This window comes from Hesperophylax consimilis, chromosome 21, assembly GCF_061612785.1.
Source record: "Hesperophylax consimilis isolate HC1 chromosome 21, BYU_Hcon_1.0, whole genome shotgun sequence".
Lineage (NCBI taxonomy): Eukaryota > Metazoa > Arthropoda > Insecta > Trichoptera > Limnephilidae > Hesperophylax > Hesperophylax consimilis.
In genome coordinates this window covers 10,498,060-10,519,114 of record NC_142856.1, presented here as the reverse complement: position 1 = coordinate 10,519,114, position 21,055 = coordinate 10,498,060, and the positions used below count along the sequence as shown (strand labels likewise).

General features: G+C 36.2%; 1 protein-coding gene across 2 annotated transcripts in view; it reads left to right on the top strand.

The window, feature by feature from the left end:
- The window catches only part of kibra (WW and C2 domain containing protein kibra), a 111,238-nt gene that overhangs the window by 27,929 nt on the left and 62,254 nt on the right, over positions 1-21,055 (top strand). For both annotated transcript variants that reach the window (XM_089644587.1, XM_089644586.1), the window contains exon 2: positions 14,340-14,449. In XM_089644587.1, coding sequence (XP_089500713.1) covers positions 14,340-14,449 — 110 coding nt within the window. The remainder of the gene's footprint in view (positions 1-14,339; positions 14,450-21,055) is intronic.

Here is a 21,055-nt window from a genome sequence, read left to right as displayed (position 1 = left end):
CCTATTACCTGTAAGTAATTACAAACTCAAATTCGATTTGTTTTTGTTTTTATTTTGTCAAAGTAACCCATAATCCAAGATCTCTGCCCTTTTACCACGCATACTTGGGTTTGCATTGTATTTTTCTAAAAATTATCTCTAGAGAAATACCTATCTATGTAAATAATTCCAAATTCAAATTCTGTGTGTTGTTGTTTTGCTACTGTCGAAGTAATCCGTAATCCAAAATCTCCGCCCTTTGTACCACACGTACTTGGGCTTGCATTGCATCTCTCTGAATAGAGAAATACCTATGTAAATAATTCTAAATTCAAATTCCATCAAGTATTTTATTTTGAATCTGTCGAAGTAACTCGTTATCCAAGATCTACACACTTTTGTACCCCGCGTACTTGGGCTTGTAATGTATCTCTCTGGATGTAGAAATATGTAAATAATTCAAATTGAGATTGTATCACCTTTCCGCAACGTGTCTCTCCAAAGGTTAAATACTCGCCGGTGGAGATGGGATGAATGCGATCCTAGAATAGCTTAGCTTGGGTTATTCACAGAGGCAGTATAGACGGTTTACGAATTTAATGTACCATCTACATTTTTTAACATCACTGTATAAAACTAGAAAATTACTTCGTCTTACCCTTCTCCTTTCCCACTCCCTTCAGCTACACGGATTGCCATTGACTCTGAGCAATTTAGACTTTTGTGCGATATTCACGTTAAAAATGTACACATTTGTTTTAGAATACTTAATCCCCCAAGAATTTGTTTACAAGATTATGTTGAGTAGTAATCTTATCACTTCATATAAAAACAGTCGTAAACAATTTTACTACACGTGAGTGAACTCGCAGCAAACGAAGGTGACCAATATTTCCTTATCCAACGGAACGACAATAAATTACTACTTTACTACAAATTCTTATTGTATCAATTTTTATGGTGCCGCACATTAAAATATCTTAGTAACTACGGCAATAACCTAACAATAAACAAATCAATGTAATGTTATAAAAAGTATCCTATATGTATTATAGAGGCGTACAAAACAGTCCATAGACAAGTCTGTGTTATGTCCCCAAAAGTTAATGAAGTATTTTTTTTCGTATCTAAATAGGAACAAATTTCTTTTCTTTCTTCTGACATCGCGACGTTCTTAGCTTTACGGCAAAGATACGAACTCTGATTGAAAATAGGAACCGAAATATTGTGACGTCATATTGTTGCCTAACTATATTCACCAATGAAAAAGTCTAAGGAATAAACTGCTAATAAGTTGAACATTTATGGTTGTTTGATATTTTGAATATTCGAATTATCTCGAAGTACGCCGTTCTCGTGTAGTTTTGACGTATTTAAATATATTGTTTATCCAATATTAGCAAGATGTTCGTCAGTTTGTGACTGTCATTCATTTTTTTTGTATAATAAGTAAGCTCCGAATGAGAATTGTACTGTCTATATATTGGCATATCTATGGTTAAATAAAGGAACAATTTGTTTCATACAAAAAGCCCGAAGATATCGATCTAGTGGTTTATTAATGCTTTACAGTTTACAGTCTCTATGGAATGCATGTCTTATATTGTGTTACTACGACAACGTCAGTAAAATTAATTATCTATTATTCATAACACAAATAAACGTAATATCGCCAAAAAACCACAAGTTTCATTGCAGTGAAGTTTCAATAATTTTTCTTTGTCATCTTTATTGAGAGCAATTTTTCATCGCATTCCAAGAAATATGATAATTTTTTTATCTGCCACAAACTCATCGCCAGTGTCAATTGTGACATTTGACATCCACGTGGTCTTTGTCGTCACCGTGGTGGCTATATTATATACTGGCTATGTGTATAGAAAGTGACATTTCTTTGTCCGCATATCCGCATATTTCACATAGTTTTTCCTTGTGTCACGCAACATACGCTGCATGCGCAATGCGCTTTGTTTGGGTCGTAAATCTGTCCACCCTCGCGCATTCCTTCTCATTGTCTAACATTGCGATTTTATGTTCTTGTTTTTTTACCACGCATCTTATTATAATGTGTTATAAATCACTTAGAGTTGTCTCTCTCAATTTAATTTATATATTTTTTAACGTATTATTTTTAAACAATAATTATTAGCCTGAAACCAACAATCAGACTCTACAAGTCGGCTAATTCAAAACCCGCCAAATGATTGAAATTGGTAGAGCACCTGACCGGCAGTCAGAAGGTTTCGGGTTCAATTCCCAAAATCTAAAAATTAATCAATCCCAAATATTCTCAAAATATTTTTTCAATTTATGTACCTAGTTGTTTCAGGCTAATAATTATTGCTTAAAATAATACGTTATCCTTTGTGCTATGTATAAATAATCATGTCTCTTAAATATTAGTTTATCATTAAAAAATAATAATATTTTTTTATGTCAATTCCAAACAGGGGGCCCAGAGGTAAGTTTGAGCCCCTGCTGTAAATCATCCCACTGTGGGATTATGTTCATATTTTCTTGATTGTGTTCGTGTCTTTTTTATATCTTCTACATAATCCGCGCTACGATATATAACATCATCAATCATTTTGTTCAGTGATTTTGTAATGATAAGCGATTAAAAAATGCATTTTCACTTTCTAGAACAAGGGAAATCGGTTCATTGCTCTGCCTCTTCGTTTCACGCCATCACCGTGAAATTTTCTATCGGTCCAATGGTCTGATCATTCCCCCCTTGGTGCCATGCGTGTGCACCAAGTCGTGGACCTCGTCAGATAACATAGGTATACATCTAATGAGACTTTATGAGCAGGCATTCCGTTGATAGATCCATTGATGGCTAGTAGGACCACAGATAGAAAATAGACAAGTGGTTTTGAAATTAGACCAAAAAAATCTGCAATATTCGGCGACGAACTGAATATGTTAAAAAAAGTTGAAAAGATTCGTTTTTAAAAAGAATTGATATAATTTTAGATGAAGGCAATTTGTGACCGTATAATCTGCATAAAATTTCTAAAAAAATAATGTATTTTCAATAAAATTTTGGAGAGTTACGTTTCCACTTTATATGTTTAAAACACATTGGTAATCTAACAGTTCAAAGCATTTTCACAGGTCTGATAAATATATTGTTTTATGCTTATCAAAAAATATAACTTGAAAATAGTTCTGTATCAGCAATCAGCATTTGGGTCAAGAATTGTCATACCCACAGTATTTAAACAATAAAAAATATTATGTCAATAAGATATTGTTCAAAGTTCAAACGTTTTAGGTACATTATATAGATTTTTATTAATAGTGTCGCTCTGTGAGAGATCGAAGCTAATACCAATGCGTGTATGGGTGTTTAGTGTTCGTAGGCGGCCGCCCAAGTGTCTCCCGAGCCCGCCGCCCGCCCCCGCCCTGTCTAGGCTGCCGCCCTCTATTTCAGGACTGCTATTTGCTCTCTGCACTCTGTCAACCAACCAACCAACCAACCGACTCAACTAATGCCGTTTCCGACGCGCCACTGCGGTGTATTCCTCGGGATTGTATCTAAATGTATAGGTATGCCGCCGATAGATCTGTTGTAACCTCTCATTCTTTTACTAATGAGGCATGGAACAGAAATATAGATAATAGACACAAGGGAGATGGGCCATGAATCATCATTAGGATTATGCAGTTTGGTCTTAGCTCGGCGACTTTCGGTACGCTTTCATGCCATATCTCCCTCTGTTTCTATTGTTTATGGCTGCATCGTTGGATTCGTTGTTACCTCTCACTCTTTCCTATACATTTATTTATTTGCGTTATAAACCGTCTTGCCGTAGGAAGGTCATACCATTGATCAATAAAATAACCATTAAAAATTGAAGACCGAAAAAATAGAATAACAATTTAATTTTCTTTTTAAATCTGGTATTTACAAAAAGTGTAATTATGTCATCTTCTATCTTCGTCGAACTTCACAGCGGTGCTGCCAAGGTCTGTTATCTATGTGAGGATATTGTGTCAGCGCTTCATTAGCAGCAGACACATACCTGGACGGATGACGAACCTCGTGCCAGCACTGTTGGTGGACGCGGTTTACTCTCGCTGCAGCAGCTGGTCCAGTTTCTTCACCATCTTCGTGTCACCTGTTCCTGTCCTTCATTTTACTTAACTTCACTTTATTTTTGTAATATCTGCATCAACTGTAAAGCGCCCCTGAGGTGATATCTCACAAAAGCGGCGCTATACAAATTGTCCAATAAATAAATACCTAGCTACCCAGGTTTGCATTTAAAAATTGATGAAAATGGATTACTATATTACAATTTGTTTAAATTCGGTAAAAAAGCCATATAATTTTATTGGTTTTTAACCAGCGATGTCTGGTCCTGTATGCATTCTTTGTGGTTTTTTCTCAGAATTACGTTGCAAACTAACTAGGTTATAACCACCTGTAACACGAGACGCGTGTTTCATTGTTCACAAACTCGCTACGTGTTCCCTTGTCTACTGCTTGGGACACACTTTGACCTCTCTTGCACATACATAAATGTTTAGAGAGTTGTCTAGGTTCCAGGCTGAGTAGGGTCATCAGATCTTAAGCTGAAAGAGGACAATCTCTTGAATTAAAACAAAAAAGGTTAATTTGTTTAAAAATAGAACAAAAATCTCATATTATGTGCCATCACATTTCAACACTGTATTGTTACTGTTGCTTTGACATGGAACCCTCTGATATTAATTCTTTGTTTTTGAAGAGATTACTCTAAAAATCCACGTCCTTCTAATCGTACCTATTCTTTGAGTAGTATGGCCTTGTCCGCTGAAGAATAAACCGATAAAACTGTGTTGCGGGCGTGTCCATGTGCCCGAAGTAAGGTCAACCTTTCTTTACTTCTGTATACGATGAAATTGATCACACATTTTCAAATATGGAAATTCATTCTTGAATAGGTGATTAATTTCATTGGCCTGTCTGGGGTTTAGCAGTCGAAAGCTCTAATGGTAATTTGGCGACATCAGTTTTCTTTCAAATCGGTATAGATCACGTTTCTATGGATTTTTCTATAATTATTACGAAGATAATATAGGATCGTATCTAAAATGGGTATAGGACATTATACTTAAGTGGAAGAGGAGAACCTTTTCTTCCTTTGGATATTATTTGGTAGCCCTGTTTCTGAGAAATAATCGAAGTACAAATAACGCAGAGTTCGTGACGCATTGTAAAAGTTTTGAACATGTCGTGTTCGTAGAGAGAACATATCACATGTGATAGGACACGCAGCTACCTGTTATTATAGGCGTACCGCTGATAGCTCCGTTGCAACCTCTCAATATTTCTTAGTGTGAAGAGATAACCACCGTACGATGCTCATGATAAAACAATGTAGCTATGGTCTTGCCAGTGAGAGCTCTGTTGCAATTCTGTCTTCTCTCTGATACACGCTTTGTCGATAAGAAAGCGGGAGAGGTCACACCGGAGTTATCGCGGTGTGCTTTAAATGAGAAGAATTTATCAGGAAAGCCTAAAATTATCAATTCAAAGCGTAAACTTCAGACGCACGTTATATTTATCAAAGCCATAATCAGCAACCAACCTGTTGTATGAACGGGACGCGCTTATAATTCGGAGGAAGCTACAAGCCAAAAATGTGTATATTCTTGGATGACCTTATATTGTAGGTAACAGGCATTAAAATCGCTTGACAAACGGAGTCTAGAAACGTTCGATTTCAAGCAAAAAAACTGGTTTTTATTTATTTTGTAAATATGTAATTTTATAAGAAAGCAAAAAAGTTTATCAAGTGAAACTGTCACAGATAATCTTAGCTATAATACTGTATTTTTTAAAGTTGTTTTATTTACGCGTTTACACATTTCTATTAAAAAAAAATTTTTTGTAGTTTACATTTATATTTTTTATTGAGTAATTATTTTTTTATTTGTATTCTACTCAAGCGAAGCGATAGTAAAACCTTCAATTTATCTAAAGCATATTTTTTGGTATTCATAATGTACACCAATTCGTTATAAATATTAATCAACAGTGATTTAGCAGCTTCGCCTTAAATACCATATTGCCAAATCATAGTTTGTAAACGTCAAAAGCGCAACATTCGCGCCCCTTTTCACTATACATACAATTAAACCTATTTTCTTACGAGTGATTTTTACAAATTATGCATTTTATTTTTATAGTCAGTCGTAAAAATAATTAATTAAGTCGCTAACGTCTGTCGCAGGTACACACCATAGACCGTCAATGGTACACTCATTTTAATTATCGGTCCGGATGGCTGGAGCAAGCCAAAGCGTGGGCTTCGGCGCCAGTCTAAGGGCACTTATTGCAATGTGGTACACAACCTACTCCCTCGAGGAATTCAGTCGGTGTTATTGATATTGACCTTTGCATATAAATGCGCATTTTGACCGACTCATTTATTATCAGAAATGATTGTGCAAGATGTATTTGACATGCTTTACTTTTCGTAAATCGGATCAAATTCTTCAGTTGTGTACATACGTAATTATTATTTTATGATAATAAAAATAAGTAACAGTAAAAGATAGAAATTTTTTTATATTCTCAAGACATCAAAAAAAAAAACATCAATATGGTCCAATATTTTTTTACAAGTGAGAAAGGGTCGTTTTTCTCTTCAAAACTCTTAAAAAAAAACTCTTGTCGCAGGTTTACGTGACTTTTAGCCTACTAGGTCAAAGCTGAAGCATTTTGATAATCGGTTCAAAAATGAATTTTAATAAATGAAAATGCTTTATCATTTTATCTGAAGTGAGGAAAAATTGACATTTCTTCCGGTGCGTGGATATCAACTCCCACGCTTCGATATTTTATGAAATGAAACCGTATTCTAATTCAACATTGTATTTAATAAATTTAGTGGTTAAAAGATAGCATTTTGTTTAATTTATTCTAAATATAGCAAGCCACAATATAATTACTTTTTACAAACATTCGAAATTATTAGTCGCATGCAAGAAGAAATAAATAGTGACTTGGGTGGTATGTTGTGGTGTGATCCCAACTCGTTTCAGTCTAATGTAATGTCCGATAGCTCAAATTCCCACGCAGTGTGCTGCCGGTCTTACGGAGAAGACATAAATCAAACATCGGAACAAGTAATTTGTTGTGTGTAGCAATTTGTCCACATTTACCACTGTGCGGTTTATCGGACCTGTTACAGGTCCCGAAGACAAATCGCTACCAAAGGTGAAGAAAAAACATCGAATTGATTCGAAGTCGTTAATGAGAAGACGACATTAATTTGTGTCGAATTAAGTGGAGCAGAACTTTACAATATTGTCTATTCAATTAATCAAATAGGTAGGTATTTGTTTTTTTTTTTAATTTATGCATATTCACGGGCGTATATTTAAAGGTGGATTTACTGTCGGGGCGTGTCTTCCTCCTGGAATCGCACTAATTAGCATAGTCCGTGAAAAATCACGGATAGTTTTAATTCTCGACAAATCAGTTCAAATTTTGAAAATTGCAATTTTTATGTTAAAAAGATTATATAATAGCTTACGTTTACCCGGCATTGCTGGGGGTTATCCTTAGGATATAGAAATATACCATCGCCAACTTTTCTGTAGGCCTGTTCAAGAAATACAATTCCATAGTACATTATTTTTGATTTATCTCATAAGGTTTAGCCAGCGTTAGGTTAGGTTAGGTTTTTATACACTTTATATACACCACTAATTTAATCAAAAATGATTGACGTATTTCAAAACCAATGGTTTCTTCGTCGGGATAAACGCATAGTGAAAATTAACAAATTTAAGAATAGACAAACAAGTACGAGTATGTATAGCCAAATAAGTACCTATAGACAAACATATTACAGTTAGCGGCGATTAATTAGTGAAATTCAATCTTTATTGCTTTATCACTTTGTTACAATCAGTTCCAACACCTCTGCCATAAGTCACCCCAAGTGGTTCACCACGATTTGGTGACTTAGCAGGGTTGCCCGGGTTCGTGAGGTGAGGTTCGTCCTGGTCTTGGCGACAGATGCATCTGCTCACCAACTGCGTGGCAGGCTGGATCGGGAGATACTGGTTGGGGGAACCTTTTTACCTCTCCAGACTCTTTCGGAACATCCCATCTCCTTGCACCTCAGTGGGAGGGATGGATTCATACGTCCGTCACTCCTGGAGACACTGATCCCCAGATTCCTACCCACCCCTCATTCCTTTTTCCTTTTCGGAACTTCCTCCCCTTATTTTCCTAAAAAGACCATTCTCACAGCATCCCCAAAGATGACATTGGTCCTGAGGTGAATTATTTTCCTCAGATTCTTCTTTGTGGAGGTAATGTAACAAAAAATAACAATGAAATAACAAAAAAATAAAGAAAACGACATTTAAATTCAAAGAAAACCGAAATTATTGTTCTTCATTTTCAATGAATGTCGATCTTCTGACATTCTAAGTAAATGACCGAACATTTTCTATGAAGAATAGGATCGCTTGCTTCAAATAAGATCCTATTTTGTAACTCCCGGCTCCCCTCTCAAAACTCTAATTTCGGGAGTTTTTTTTTCATTTTATCAAATTTTATTTCGACTGGGTGCACCCGTTTGTGTAGATAGCTACTGGGTGTGCCAGGTGCGTAAGACCTAGGTACATAATTATTTTAAAAAAATGAACTACGTTATGGATAACTTTATTTGCCTATATAAGAATTTTTAAGCTCAGTGCCTCGTTGAATATCACTCTTATTTGTTCAATTCAACTACTCAAGATAAGACGTACACAAATAAAGTTTTAATACTGAATATCCCACATGTTAAATATATACATATTTACCAACTATTATCACACCAGATTAAAATATCTTTCCTAATTATTTCAAATCAGAATAACCTTCCCTGTAAATACTAGTTGAAGTGTCTTTGAAGCACTTCAATAGGATGATCGCTTCGAAGAAATTGATTTGGCTTTTTAAATTTAATAATTTTTAAGTCCGCATGAATTTATATGATGTCTAGAATTTAGGATAGAATGTTTGAATTACTCACGCCGATATAAGTTAGCAATTATTGACGCGAATATCTAATCTCATTTCAACGCAATGCAGTATTTTCCATAGTGTACCCAAGAAGATTATGACGTAATTATTAAATATCTCAAGATAAACGATTTTTTCCACGCCGTTATTGGATTATTGAAGTTATGACACATTTAATTTTTTACGATTATAATCATAGTTTTTTAATGTGTTAGGTACCACGAGCGCTTTACAAAGCTGTGAATTAACCTCAATTACCCTAAAAATAAATAAAATGTATTCAATGTAGATAGAAATACACTGAGGGACTTGAGAAAAATGGGCACTCTAAAAAAAGGAGACACTTGCAGCTGTCGGGAGTGATAGTACCAAGGACTTTTCTATTCGCTATAGAAGATGCGAATAGGATGCAGCCAATCAATGGTGCCAGTGTCTCTGATTGATGGGAAGAACGTGGTACTAATACTAAGTCTAATACCTGGTGACTTACCTGAATGTTAAGTTGTGGAACCAGGAGACATCGCTGAACAACCCTAGTGAATTCTTTATCTATGGTGCCAAGGTCTCTAATTGATGGGAAGAAGTCTCAGATACCTGGGGACTTGAATATCAAGTTGTGGAACCAGGAGACATCGCTGAACATCCAATGACAACCCTAGTGCAGACTGGGTTAGTGTCAAAGGAATACGGTAAATCAGTCAAACATCGGAACTTGTCGTGTGTTTCAATTTATCAACTTTTACCACTGTGCGGTTTATCGGACCTCCAAGGGTACGTATACATTTGCGAACCGTACCACGAATTACGGGAAAGGAACGAATCAACTGCAAGCTGCGTTTCGCGCCATTTGCGATTGCTTCGTTTCTTTCCCATACGTTGAGGTTCAGTTCGGCTCGACACGTACCGAAGACAAATCGCTACCAAAGGTGAAGAAAATACTGTTTTTTTTTCAAATTGGGGTTTCAAGAGGCTGTTTAGGTTCCGTGACTGAAAAAGTTCGAGAAATCCTGGCTTAGGTCATATACATATATATACTTAATAATAACAATCGTTAAATCGCCTTAAAGCTACTCGGAAATTACAAAAATAGACTTGAATTATTATTCCTGTAAATTCAATAATTCATCTTTCAATGAACTTAAGTTGTATTGCCTGAAACGATGTACGAAACGGGGAACAGGCGAATTTATATGTCTGCCTACTCAGATAACGGAATAAATTGAATTAATTATGTATAAATATAAATAATTTACTCCGTCGGAATTTTGACCCCCCGACCTCTTCTTCCTCCCACTCGACCACCACATTATTATGGTGGATTTACATACTTCATTCATGTTTCTAGCCGGTCCAAAACGCTGACAAACATTTTCTCATGTTATATTATGTTTGTGGGTTTATTTAATGATTTCTACTTTCGATTTACGATCAGAGCGTTCTAGTGCTCAAATTGTATATCTTTTTGGGACCCAAATGGATACCACATAAAAAATAATTATTTTGTTTAATCCGTTTAGCAAATTAAATTTAAACAGTCAGAGATTCTTTTAAGATTCAAGAATTGAAATGTTTTTTCATTGACGTACATATTATACATAATATCAGTAGACAAACATTGGTTCCATAGGCAGGAAGATACAACTATCTATGCTGATGCTGTCTCTGATAGACATCAGTAACGTGAATACTTTTGATCATCTTCTAAATAGAGATTTTGAAACAAATCTACAGCAGTGTAAAGAAGTGGGTTGCGGCACGGTCCTCCCGTGTAACTGTTTCAGACCCGACCTTTGTTGAGAAACGGTTTTTATTTTTTATTGTAATAATATGAATAAGGGTAACAAAATAAGCATTAGAATCGCAACTTGTCTTTTTCTCTGATCATTTCCTCATTGCTGAGGAACGTGACCCTAGCTCCAATTTCCCTGGTAAACCAAGCTCCTCCACTCCTCGTGGTCCTACGCTGCTTGTAGAGCCAAGTTTCGGACATGGTGGTATTTGATCACTCCAACGCATCGGTGATCTTCCTTAACTTCATGAGTTAGTTAGACATTGAGTTTCTCCAGGTGTGAGTTCTAAGTTTGGCGAGCAGCGTATCCAAAAGCCAAAGTATCTTATGCTACGTATACATACATACGAGCCGAACTGAACCTCAACTTGTGGGAAAGGAATGAATCAACCGCAAATGGCGCGAAACGCCGTTTGCAGTTGCTTCGTTCCTTTCCCGTGATTCGTGGCTCGGTTCGCGTTTCGGTTCGCAAATGTATACTTATCATTAGGATATGCTGCAGGTAGACAGTTGATGGTCTAATATGGATCCAGAATGGATTTATTGGACCATCTGGCTCGATGGAATCCTGAGAATTTTTCTCCAGCATCCCATTTCCGTTTATCCGCTTCCTTTCGCTGCTTCCAAGCTGCTTTTTTTCACATCGCATTGTCAAATATATCCATATTATTTGTATAATTTATCACATTACGGATTTTCCGATTATGTTAAAACTATAGAATAAAGAATAGATTAGACGGACTGGCTCCGGATTCACCTTATCCACATTAAAATATGAGGTGTTAACTTTATCTAGAGGAATTTTCATATCTTGTCACCATTGTTTGCACGGAGATATCGATAGGTGCGTATCGCAATATCCGATAATTAAAATATTTTATGAGTTTTACTGTGGGGTGAATTGGAAGTATTCATTCGTCGAGAGCAACAAAAATAATTTATTCTCACTTTTAATCATTTAGTAATTTCATTCCAAATACAATTAATAGTGGAATGTTTGTTTTGTTTTTGTGTTGTAATTTCCTTACTACGAAACCTTTATGTACATTAAATAAATAACAGATAGCCGAAACAAAACTTTTATTTACCATGTCAATTGATAATCTGTTACAGGTTATTTAGGGCCTTTAGTAATGTTCTTCACGTGGTTACGCGAGGTTAGATGAGTGGACAAGTGCGTCTAGTTCTCACCTAGATGACGTGGGCTCTATAATTCATCTGTTTGCTTATTTCTCTATCATTGCACAATCATCATATTTTGCGTATAATGATGATGGTAGTAGGAGTTTTTCAAACAATATTGTCAGGTTATTCGTAACACCGGAATTTTTGTTTTCTTTTTAAAAAAAAAAATAAAATTAATGTGAAAACTGCATAACAAGCTAACTATGGCTTCCTCAATTTGAGGAATGTTGTGATAATGGGTTATTCAGATCTGATCACTAAACACGTCTAAAGCCATTTCAAGCTACGTTTCTATTCCGAACGTTGCACGGAGAAAACTTACTGAAATAAAATATTGATGATTTATTAATAATCTCTTCAAATTATTCGTACTCTTGTTAAAAACGGGACTGCAGACCTTAAACGAAAGAATTGACAGATTTCCTAGTAAACCATCAGTAAAAGACGATTTTTTATGGCGAGGTCGGAACAATAAAAATTCTGTCTTTTCACATTTCGTCATTACATAATAACAGGATAAACGCAGCTGCATAAACACTTGTTCCTATATATTATGAAAGTACTTGTAGTTTATTATGAAATGGCCTGCTATTTTAACAAGATTTTAATAAATCAGCAATACTCATTTTTCTCCGCGTGATCTTTCACCGCCATCGCTTGTAACGGTATAATATATATATGTATATATATATATGTATATATATATATCGTCATCCTTCGTTATCGTTTTAAAACCAAATTCCTCTTCTGCCAATCAATTATTTTGATTATGTCTAATCGTAATCACCCAATAATGCTCATAAATAGTCTAACAATCTCAAGTGTTTTTGTCCTAGTACCTATATTAAATTCACCTAAAACTATTAATTGGCCATTCCACTTGAAACTTTATTTCCTCCCGATAAGATGAACCTTCACCCACAAACGGAATTCATTCGGAATAATAACAATTGTTACTAAGTGCTGTGGTAATGTAGTTATCCATATTTGTACTAAAAAAATCATTGCTACTTAATCGATGTATACATTTTGTAGATTAGTAACATTTACCTACAGTGTTACGTTATTGAAATTTCTATGGTAAAGATATTTTGGAAATATTTTTTTTGAACATAAATATATTTAATTGTAATTTTACACCCTTAGTTTAGTGGCTGAAGTACCCATTTTCACATAAAGTGCATCTCAACGAGAACTACAGGGTTCTCCAATAAGAGGTGTTATTTTGATATTCAATCGTAAAAGATCAATGGTTTCGTTGCTTGTGTGGCACATAGCGCCGTCTTGTTGAAAGTAAACGTTGTCCAGATCAATACCATCCAATTCCGGCCATAAAAAAATCATTAATCATCTTTCGATAGCGCAATCCATTCACCGTAACTGTTGATCCAGCCTCATTTTCGAAATAGTAAGGTCCAATGACTCCGCCGGACCATAAACCGCACCAAACAGTCACACGTTGAGGATAGAGAGGCTTTTCAACAATAACTCTTGGGTTTTCCGAGCCCCAGATGCAACAATTTTGCTTGTTGACGAAGCCACCGAGGTGGAAATGGGCCTCATTACTCAAGATGATTTGCATTTGATTCACTCAAGTGAATTTTAATAATTTCAATGCGTTGTTGAAGCGTGTACCGTTCAATTTTTATTAATGGCGTAGTTTCTACTTGTCAAATGTCAAAAAACGACAGCTTCAAAAGTAACATCTACCGAAATAGCGGGCTATTCAAAATAACACCTCTTATTGGAAAACCTGTATGACGCAAAAATTAAGCCGCCGCCGGTTTTTTTGGAATTTTTAATATTTTTTACAAACATTACCGTGTTACGAATAACCTGACAATATTTGAAAATCTCCTACTGCCATCACAATAAACGGAAAATGTTACTTGTGTTGTTGCTTGTGTTGTGGTGGAGGAATTGAACACACCGCGTCTGGGTGGGAACCAAACGAGATGCCAAATCATTTACTAACCTTTGATGTCAGTGACCTAAACCCTTCTTACTCTAAATAATAAATGACATATATGTATATTAGCATATAAAAATACGTTTTTTTCAAAAACAATAAATTATAAGAGAGCCTATGGCTTATTGTCCAAAAGTCGTTGTTTGTGAATAGGCCACTCTGGTTCTCGCGGCCTCAAATATGAGCGGATTAATCAGCAACGCTCGATCGGTGAGGTCTGGCGTCACTATATTTGCACAGCTTTTTTTGTCTGGAAGTTGTAGATCAACTAAACTATTTTATGCGCCCGTTGTCATTTCCATCAAGAGCTACAGAGCTTTGAAAAAATGATTGAAGTAAAATTGATTTGTTCTTTGTGGACCCTTAAGTGATGTGTGTTTGTATGTTGTTTGTTGCAGATTTACGAAGCCACAGACGTTTGCCGACTGCATCGGTAATGAACTCCCCCTCGGCTGGGAGGAGGCGTACGATCCACACATCGGGGCGTACTACATCAACCATGTCAACCGTAAGTAGAAGTACCTACCTACTCAACATAATCACAACATACACCGTCACTGCTTATACATTTCTCTTGGTTGCATCTCGCCTCTTATTACCTATTAACCGGTGTATCCTTTTCATCTTCTGGTGCCCTCTTCTATCACCAGGGCAATTTTCTGCACACATCCTCTTTTTTCACTGACAAATATTGGAAATTAATCTTCGTATCCTAAAATTGAGCCATGCTCAAACATTTTTAGATGTTTTACTCTTATTTTTAATTATTAATATTTTTATGGTAATGCGCAGTGAAAATTTAATGATGTGAAATATGATTAATTTATTAAAAATCTGGTCAAATTATTCGTTTTCCTGTTACAAACGGGACTGTAGACCTATAACGAATGAATTGACAAATTTCATAACAAAATATTAGTGGAGCACGAATTTGTTATCAAGAAGTCGGAACACTTGTTCTTAAAAATACTAAAATTATATTTATTCGAACAAGGCCACCTGCGTGAACACGTGTTCGTATATATTCTGAATGACTAATATTTTGTTAGGAAATGGTAATGCAGTCACATAACAGTATCTTGATGAAAAAGACGTACTCATTTGGTCTCCGTGTGGTCCGTAATCTGAAGTATTCAAGCCATAGATCCATTCTCAGACGGGAGCCCAGTCGTCTTTCTTCCCATTGAGGTGAGACATATTGGCACGTTAGATTAGTTGAATCTGTGTTTATTCATCCTCTTCATACTTCCTATAGCTTTTACTCTATTTCGTTGCCAATACTCTATCTAGTCCCTTTAATCATTGAGGTTATCACCGGATTTTCATGTCTCGCAACATGTCTTACCAGGTGTCTGAGCCTTCTTCCCACCAAGAAGGAACATTAGCACCCTAAATGAATTGGTGTTTGCTTTTTTTGCTTTAGTTCCTTTAGTTCCACACAGACGGCCCTGAGGAAAAAAATATCCTTCAGGGTCTATGTCATCTTTGGGAATGACATGAAGGGTCTTTTTAGGGAAAGGTATGAGGGGTGGGTATGAATCTGCCGGCCAATGTGTCCAAGAGTGACGGATGTATGAATCCATCCCTCTCACTTCGGTGCAAGGTGATGGGTCGAGTCAAGTCACCAAACGTAGCGAACCACTTTGGGTTACCTATGGCAGGGGTGTTGGTTATCTAATAAATGATTCCCAGGCGGCGGTACCCATACCCGTGTCCCAAATTGTAAGTCCCTAATCATCTTCACATTTCCTACAGCCTTTTTTAAAAGAGAGACAAACACTAGTTTATAAATAAACCTATCAATCTTTGAATTACTTTCAACTGTATTCATTTAACAGTAGGCCCAATCCAATGCCTTTAATAAAGTTCACCAGGGTTATTAATGGGTGCTAAGCGATGACCTTCGCGAAGCTTCTTCTCATCGAGTTGGGCATTGTCACCGTAAATGAATCATCGTTTCTTCATCCTCTGCAAAGTTCTGCAGTTATTGGTGCTTTCCACTTCTAACAGCTGCATGTATCCATGGTTGTTAACAATGCGTTCTACTTGCTCCATCAGTGACTTTCTATCCATATTGAATAGTTGCCTAGATCGCTAGTGAGCGCTTTAGATATTCTCTGCGAATCATACAATGTTATATAGCCACACAGCTAGTCCTAGGTCAGCGTGAATTCCTTACTTCATTATAAATGTCTGATCATTGTAGCTTATAACGTTGTAATCGATATCATTATAATAAAATAACACTCATTGTAACAAAACGCGTTAAGCCGGATACATCGCCAACGCGATCCCCGGATCAACACTGTAACATTAATTGAATTATAGTTTTTGCACACCTCTTTACGCCTAAAGTTAAACAATTGAATTTAATCAATCTTCTTGAAATTGATCCGCATTGTATCCTGCAAAGAGAAATCGGGTCATGTAACTTGTGCCCTGTTCAGTGTTCACATTGGAAGTAAAAAAAAACCTCGAATCTTTTATAGCCAGTGACTATCTTTATATCTGTAATGTTTTTTAGCTTTCAATCTTTGTGTTCAACATTGAAAGAAGGCAACAAGCGTTGAACACTAAAAACGTTGATTTATTATCTGATTCCTGTATATCCTGGATTATTTTTAAGACTCGTTGCTGTGTATAATACCAGCTGATTAAACTCTAACCTCCTTCACATCCCCAGATCACGTGATTGTATATTTTCACTGCCAAAAGTACTACCGTGATTTATTTTTGGGTTATTATGCCGTGTTGCGCTTCATCCTTCTTTAGCCAACGTTGGCTAATAGATAACTAAATACACATACCTTCACTCCTGGTCCTACCGGAAGAAGTACTTCCGACTGGTGTTGTACAATTGTCCTAACTGACTATATAGGCCAGTGCAATTAGCGCCAAAAAGGGGGTCGCGATCGAAGTAATTCCGGTAGTCCCAATTTTTTTATATATAATATAAACTGATCTCCCGATGTAAAATCTGAATTTCCGACCTTGGCACACCTGTGCTCGCGCCGCCATTTTGAAAAAACTGGCCGAAATCGGGCCAAAATCTAGTTTTTCCCAAATATCTCATTTCCAATGCAAATTTCGGCTAAAGTATCTTTACAAGTATAATAGAACATAAAATGACCTACAACTTTTGTAAAAACAAATTTCTTCTATCTCTAATAGGTACCGAGGTAGAAAGTCGTAAAGGTGCGTATATTTTTGAAAAAACAAGTTTTTTGCGCGACTAGCTTTGGTTTTTTATAAATACCTCGTTTCCAGTGGAATTTCATGAAAATTTTATTGATACCAATTATGTAGATAATAAAATTTTAAAAAAGGCTGTGCAGTTTTTATGTTTATATAGTTTTTTTTACCGATATAAAGAATAAACAAATCTAGGTAGGTACGCACAGAAAATCAATCACGGTTTATTATCACGTTATTAGATTTTTGTTTGCATTTTTAAATACATACATCTATAAATTTACTAGAGGGCACTTCGGTATGGGACTGCTGGATTCGTTTATCTGCATAACATTTGTAAGGGTATCGAGTCATTCTGTGGGATCGAATCAGAAACGTCAGAGCAACATGTAGAGATGAGGCCTACAAGAATTAGGAGGGATGATCGAGACGTTCAAACTCTCATTGATTGGTTTGCTTGCCATGAACCATTTCCTAAAACAAACGTGATTATGTCTATTAGCAGTGGCACAATCGGGGATAGCAAAGTCACTTGTCACACGGCTGAAAAGATGGGGAAATTAGCTATGTCTAAAGTTATCAACCAGAACTTTGGAAACCTACACATAAAACGTAATAATAATAATAATAATAATAATTGGATAATTTGTAGAGCGCCGTTTTTGTGAAAAATCACCTCAAGGGCGCTAATGATGCGATAGTTTCTCTTGCGGCGGTGACCAGCAGTGTCAAAAATCAGGGTGTGACTATGGCAATAGATCCATTAAAGCTATTCCATCGTATGTGTATTGCCAAAAAGTCTGAAAGTGAACTTAAAAAATATTTTAAATATGAACTCTCTCCTGTACCATTGTCTCTTTTCTCAGAAGAAGGCATGCGCAAAGGAACGAAGTCTATATTTAATCATCATTCAACCCTCTACCAAATAATACAGAACTGGGAAGCAGTAAAATACACGTAATTGATGGAGGATATTTACTGCACAAAGTGGTATAGGGTCGTGCTCAACCTTTTTCAGTAATTTTCCAGCAATATGTCAGGTATGTACAAAATCATTATGGAGCCAATGCAGTAGTGGTATTCGATGGATACCCAGATTCTATGGAAAAGAAAAGCACTAAAGGGGTGGAAAGAGCACGGCGTGCCAGAGTTACAACTTCTGCTGAAGTTTTGTTTTTTGAAAGCATGCACCCACAAGTGCCACAGGAAAATTTTCTGGGAAATGAGAAGAACAAGTCTCGTTTTATTTCACTACTCAGAACCTCATTTGCACGATCCCACGTAACGACAGTACAAGTTGAAGAGGATGCTGACGTTCTCATAGTGAACACAGCAAATTCATTGTCATTTCAACATGATGTAGTCATAATCGTTGGTCAGGATATTGATCTGCTGGTACTCCTCACAGCTCTCTCACCTCCCAACGTATATTACCAAAAAGTTGGAAAAAATAAATCACCTAACGCGTTGTACTCGAACAAATGTTTTAAACACCTTGAAATAGTTGAAAACATTTTATTCCTTCATGCCATAAGTGGTTGAGATACAACTGGAGTTCCGTTCGGTCAAGGCAAACACAAATTTTGTAATATTCTTCTCAAAAACCACTCAGTGAATGAACTTATTCGTGTATTTCAAGACCCAAAAGCAAAGACAGAAACAATCACTTTGGCTGCCGAACAACTATTTGCACTTTTGTATGGCGGCAACGAGAAATCAAATTTGGAAAATTTAAGGTACATCATTTTTGTCAAAGGAGTAAAAAAGAACAAATTCAATTTATCCAGGCTACCACCCACCAAAGATGCAGTCCAGCAAGATGCTTCAAGAACATACTTGCAAGTGCAGACTTGGCTTGGTCACGATAAAGATTCGACTGAATGGGGGTGGAAAAAGGATGCTGTTGGGTTACTTACTCCAGTAACAATGTTGAAGGAAGCTGCACCTCAGGCCTTGCTGAACTTCATATCATGTCAATGCAAAAAAGGTTGCGCTGGAAAGTGCACTTGCAGAAAGTCGGGTTTGAAATGTTCCTTACTCTGCATTCATTGCAATGGCAACTCCTGCGAGAATGCTGTAGAAGCCTTTGTTGATGACGATGACGAGGAATATGATGACCCAGTCGCCACAAATTTGGGTGATGAGACAGATGAAGAAGCTATTCAGGGCCAGAAGTAAGAAACTATAGTCAAGTGCTCGTACTTCTGTCTAAACTGATCTACCATTAATTTTATTTTTTGTTATGCTGACAACTTAACTAATAAAGAAAAGAATGTCAATAAATGTTAATTTCACGAAAATACCAATTTTTTATCTTTTTTATGTACCTTATCATCTTAATTGTATTAATAATCTTAAATGTATGTTGTGATTACGTTGATAGGCATGTCAGACCAAGCTGCGAGCACAAATGTAGTGGCTTGGCCAATTTTAGTGGTCTTCCCATTGGGAATGTATGACGACCGATATGCTGAAATAGTCTATCTACTATATTTATATCTAGGTCTGACACAGGCATGACGATTTTTGTCAACGTATATGTTCTTAGAACAATAATTGTTAAAGAAAAATAAAATCAAGGAATGCCAAGTTTAAAACACCTAACCTCTGTTTCAATTTTTGGCCTGGTTTTGGTGGATTAGAGTTTGGATACGTAATAGAGATAAAAAATATAAATTATATACCTATTTCTTTAACGAAATTTTATTTTCTACAAAATTATTATCAATAAATTTTTCACAAAATTGTACTGGAAACGAGGTATTTATAAAAAACGAAACCTAGTCGCGCAAAAAACTTGTTTTTTCAAAAATATACGCACCTTTACGACTTTCTACCTCGGTACCTATTAGAGATAGAAGAAATTTGTCGGATCAAAAGTTGTAGGTTATTTTATGTTCTATTATACTTGTTAAGATACTTTAGCCAAAATTTGCATTGGAAATGAGATATTTGGGAAAAACTAGATCTTGGCCCGATTTCGGCCAGTTTTTTCAAAATGGCGGCGCGAGCACAGGTGTGCCAAGGTCGGAAATTCAGATTTTACATCGGGAGATCAGTTTATATAACATATAAAAAAATTGGGACTACCGGAATTACTTCGATCGCGAATCGCTAATTGCACTGGCCTAATAGATTGCTCTAAAGTCTCCTTGAAGACTTCTTAATGAACCTTCTGACTCCAATTTTGGACAGGCCTCACTCATTTTTTTTAGATTCGTTTATCCTTTTCGACTCTCATCCATCCGAGGTGTACACACTTGCCCTTAATAACTAAGGACGTTTCCCTAACAGGGACGGCGATAATTTTTTGATCTGATTAACCAGAAAAGACGACAAGGGGATTAGTAATTTTCAACGATTTTTTACAGAAGTTAATTTGAGGGTGTTAGTGTAAAATTCGCGATGTTTTGATTTCTTATCAAAGACAAGAAGATGTGATATACTTGGAAATGTTGACTTTATAAATTAACAATATTTTCATTTAGTTATTCTTTTTCCCGCTCATAGGAGATGTCTCACGCTTATAATTTGTCAGTTTGCGTAACACCGCTACACAAAAGCGTGCAGATGTCTATAAATAGGGCGAAATACAGATTTAGTTTTCCGCGAATCTTTTGTGCGTTTCACATTCCACAGCGCGTATCATCTGCTCGCAGCAGCATCCCGTACATACATTCACACAGTCCATATTTACAAGCCATACATATCGTACGTAAAATCTATATAAATTATCATACATACATACCCAAGCACTTCCCGGTACGATTCTTATTTCACGAGGACTCAGAATATTATATCTATTTCCTTTCCGAAACGCGTCATTTCCTCTTGATTTTATTAATCAAATAATATGACACTGCGACTGGATATCATCACTGCTGTCAGAAAGGTGATTCAACTTGAACCTTCCAGTATTCTA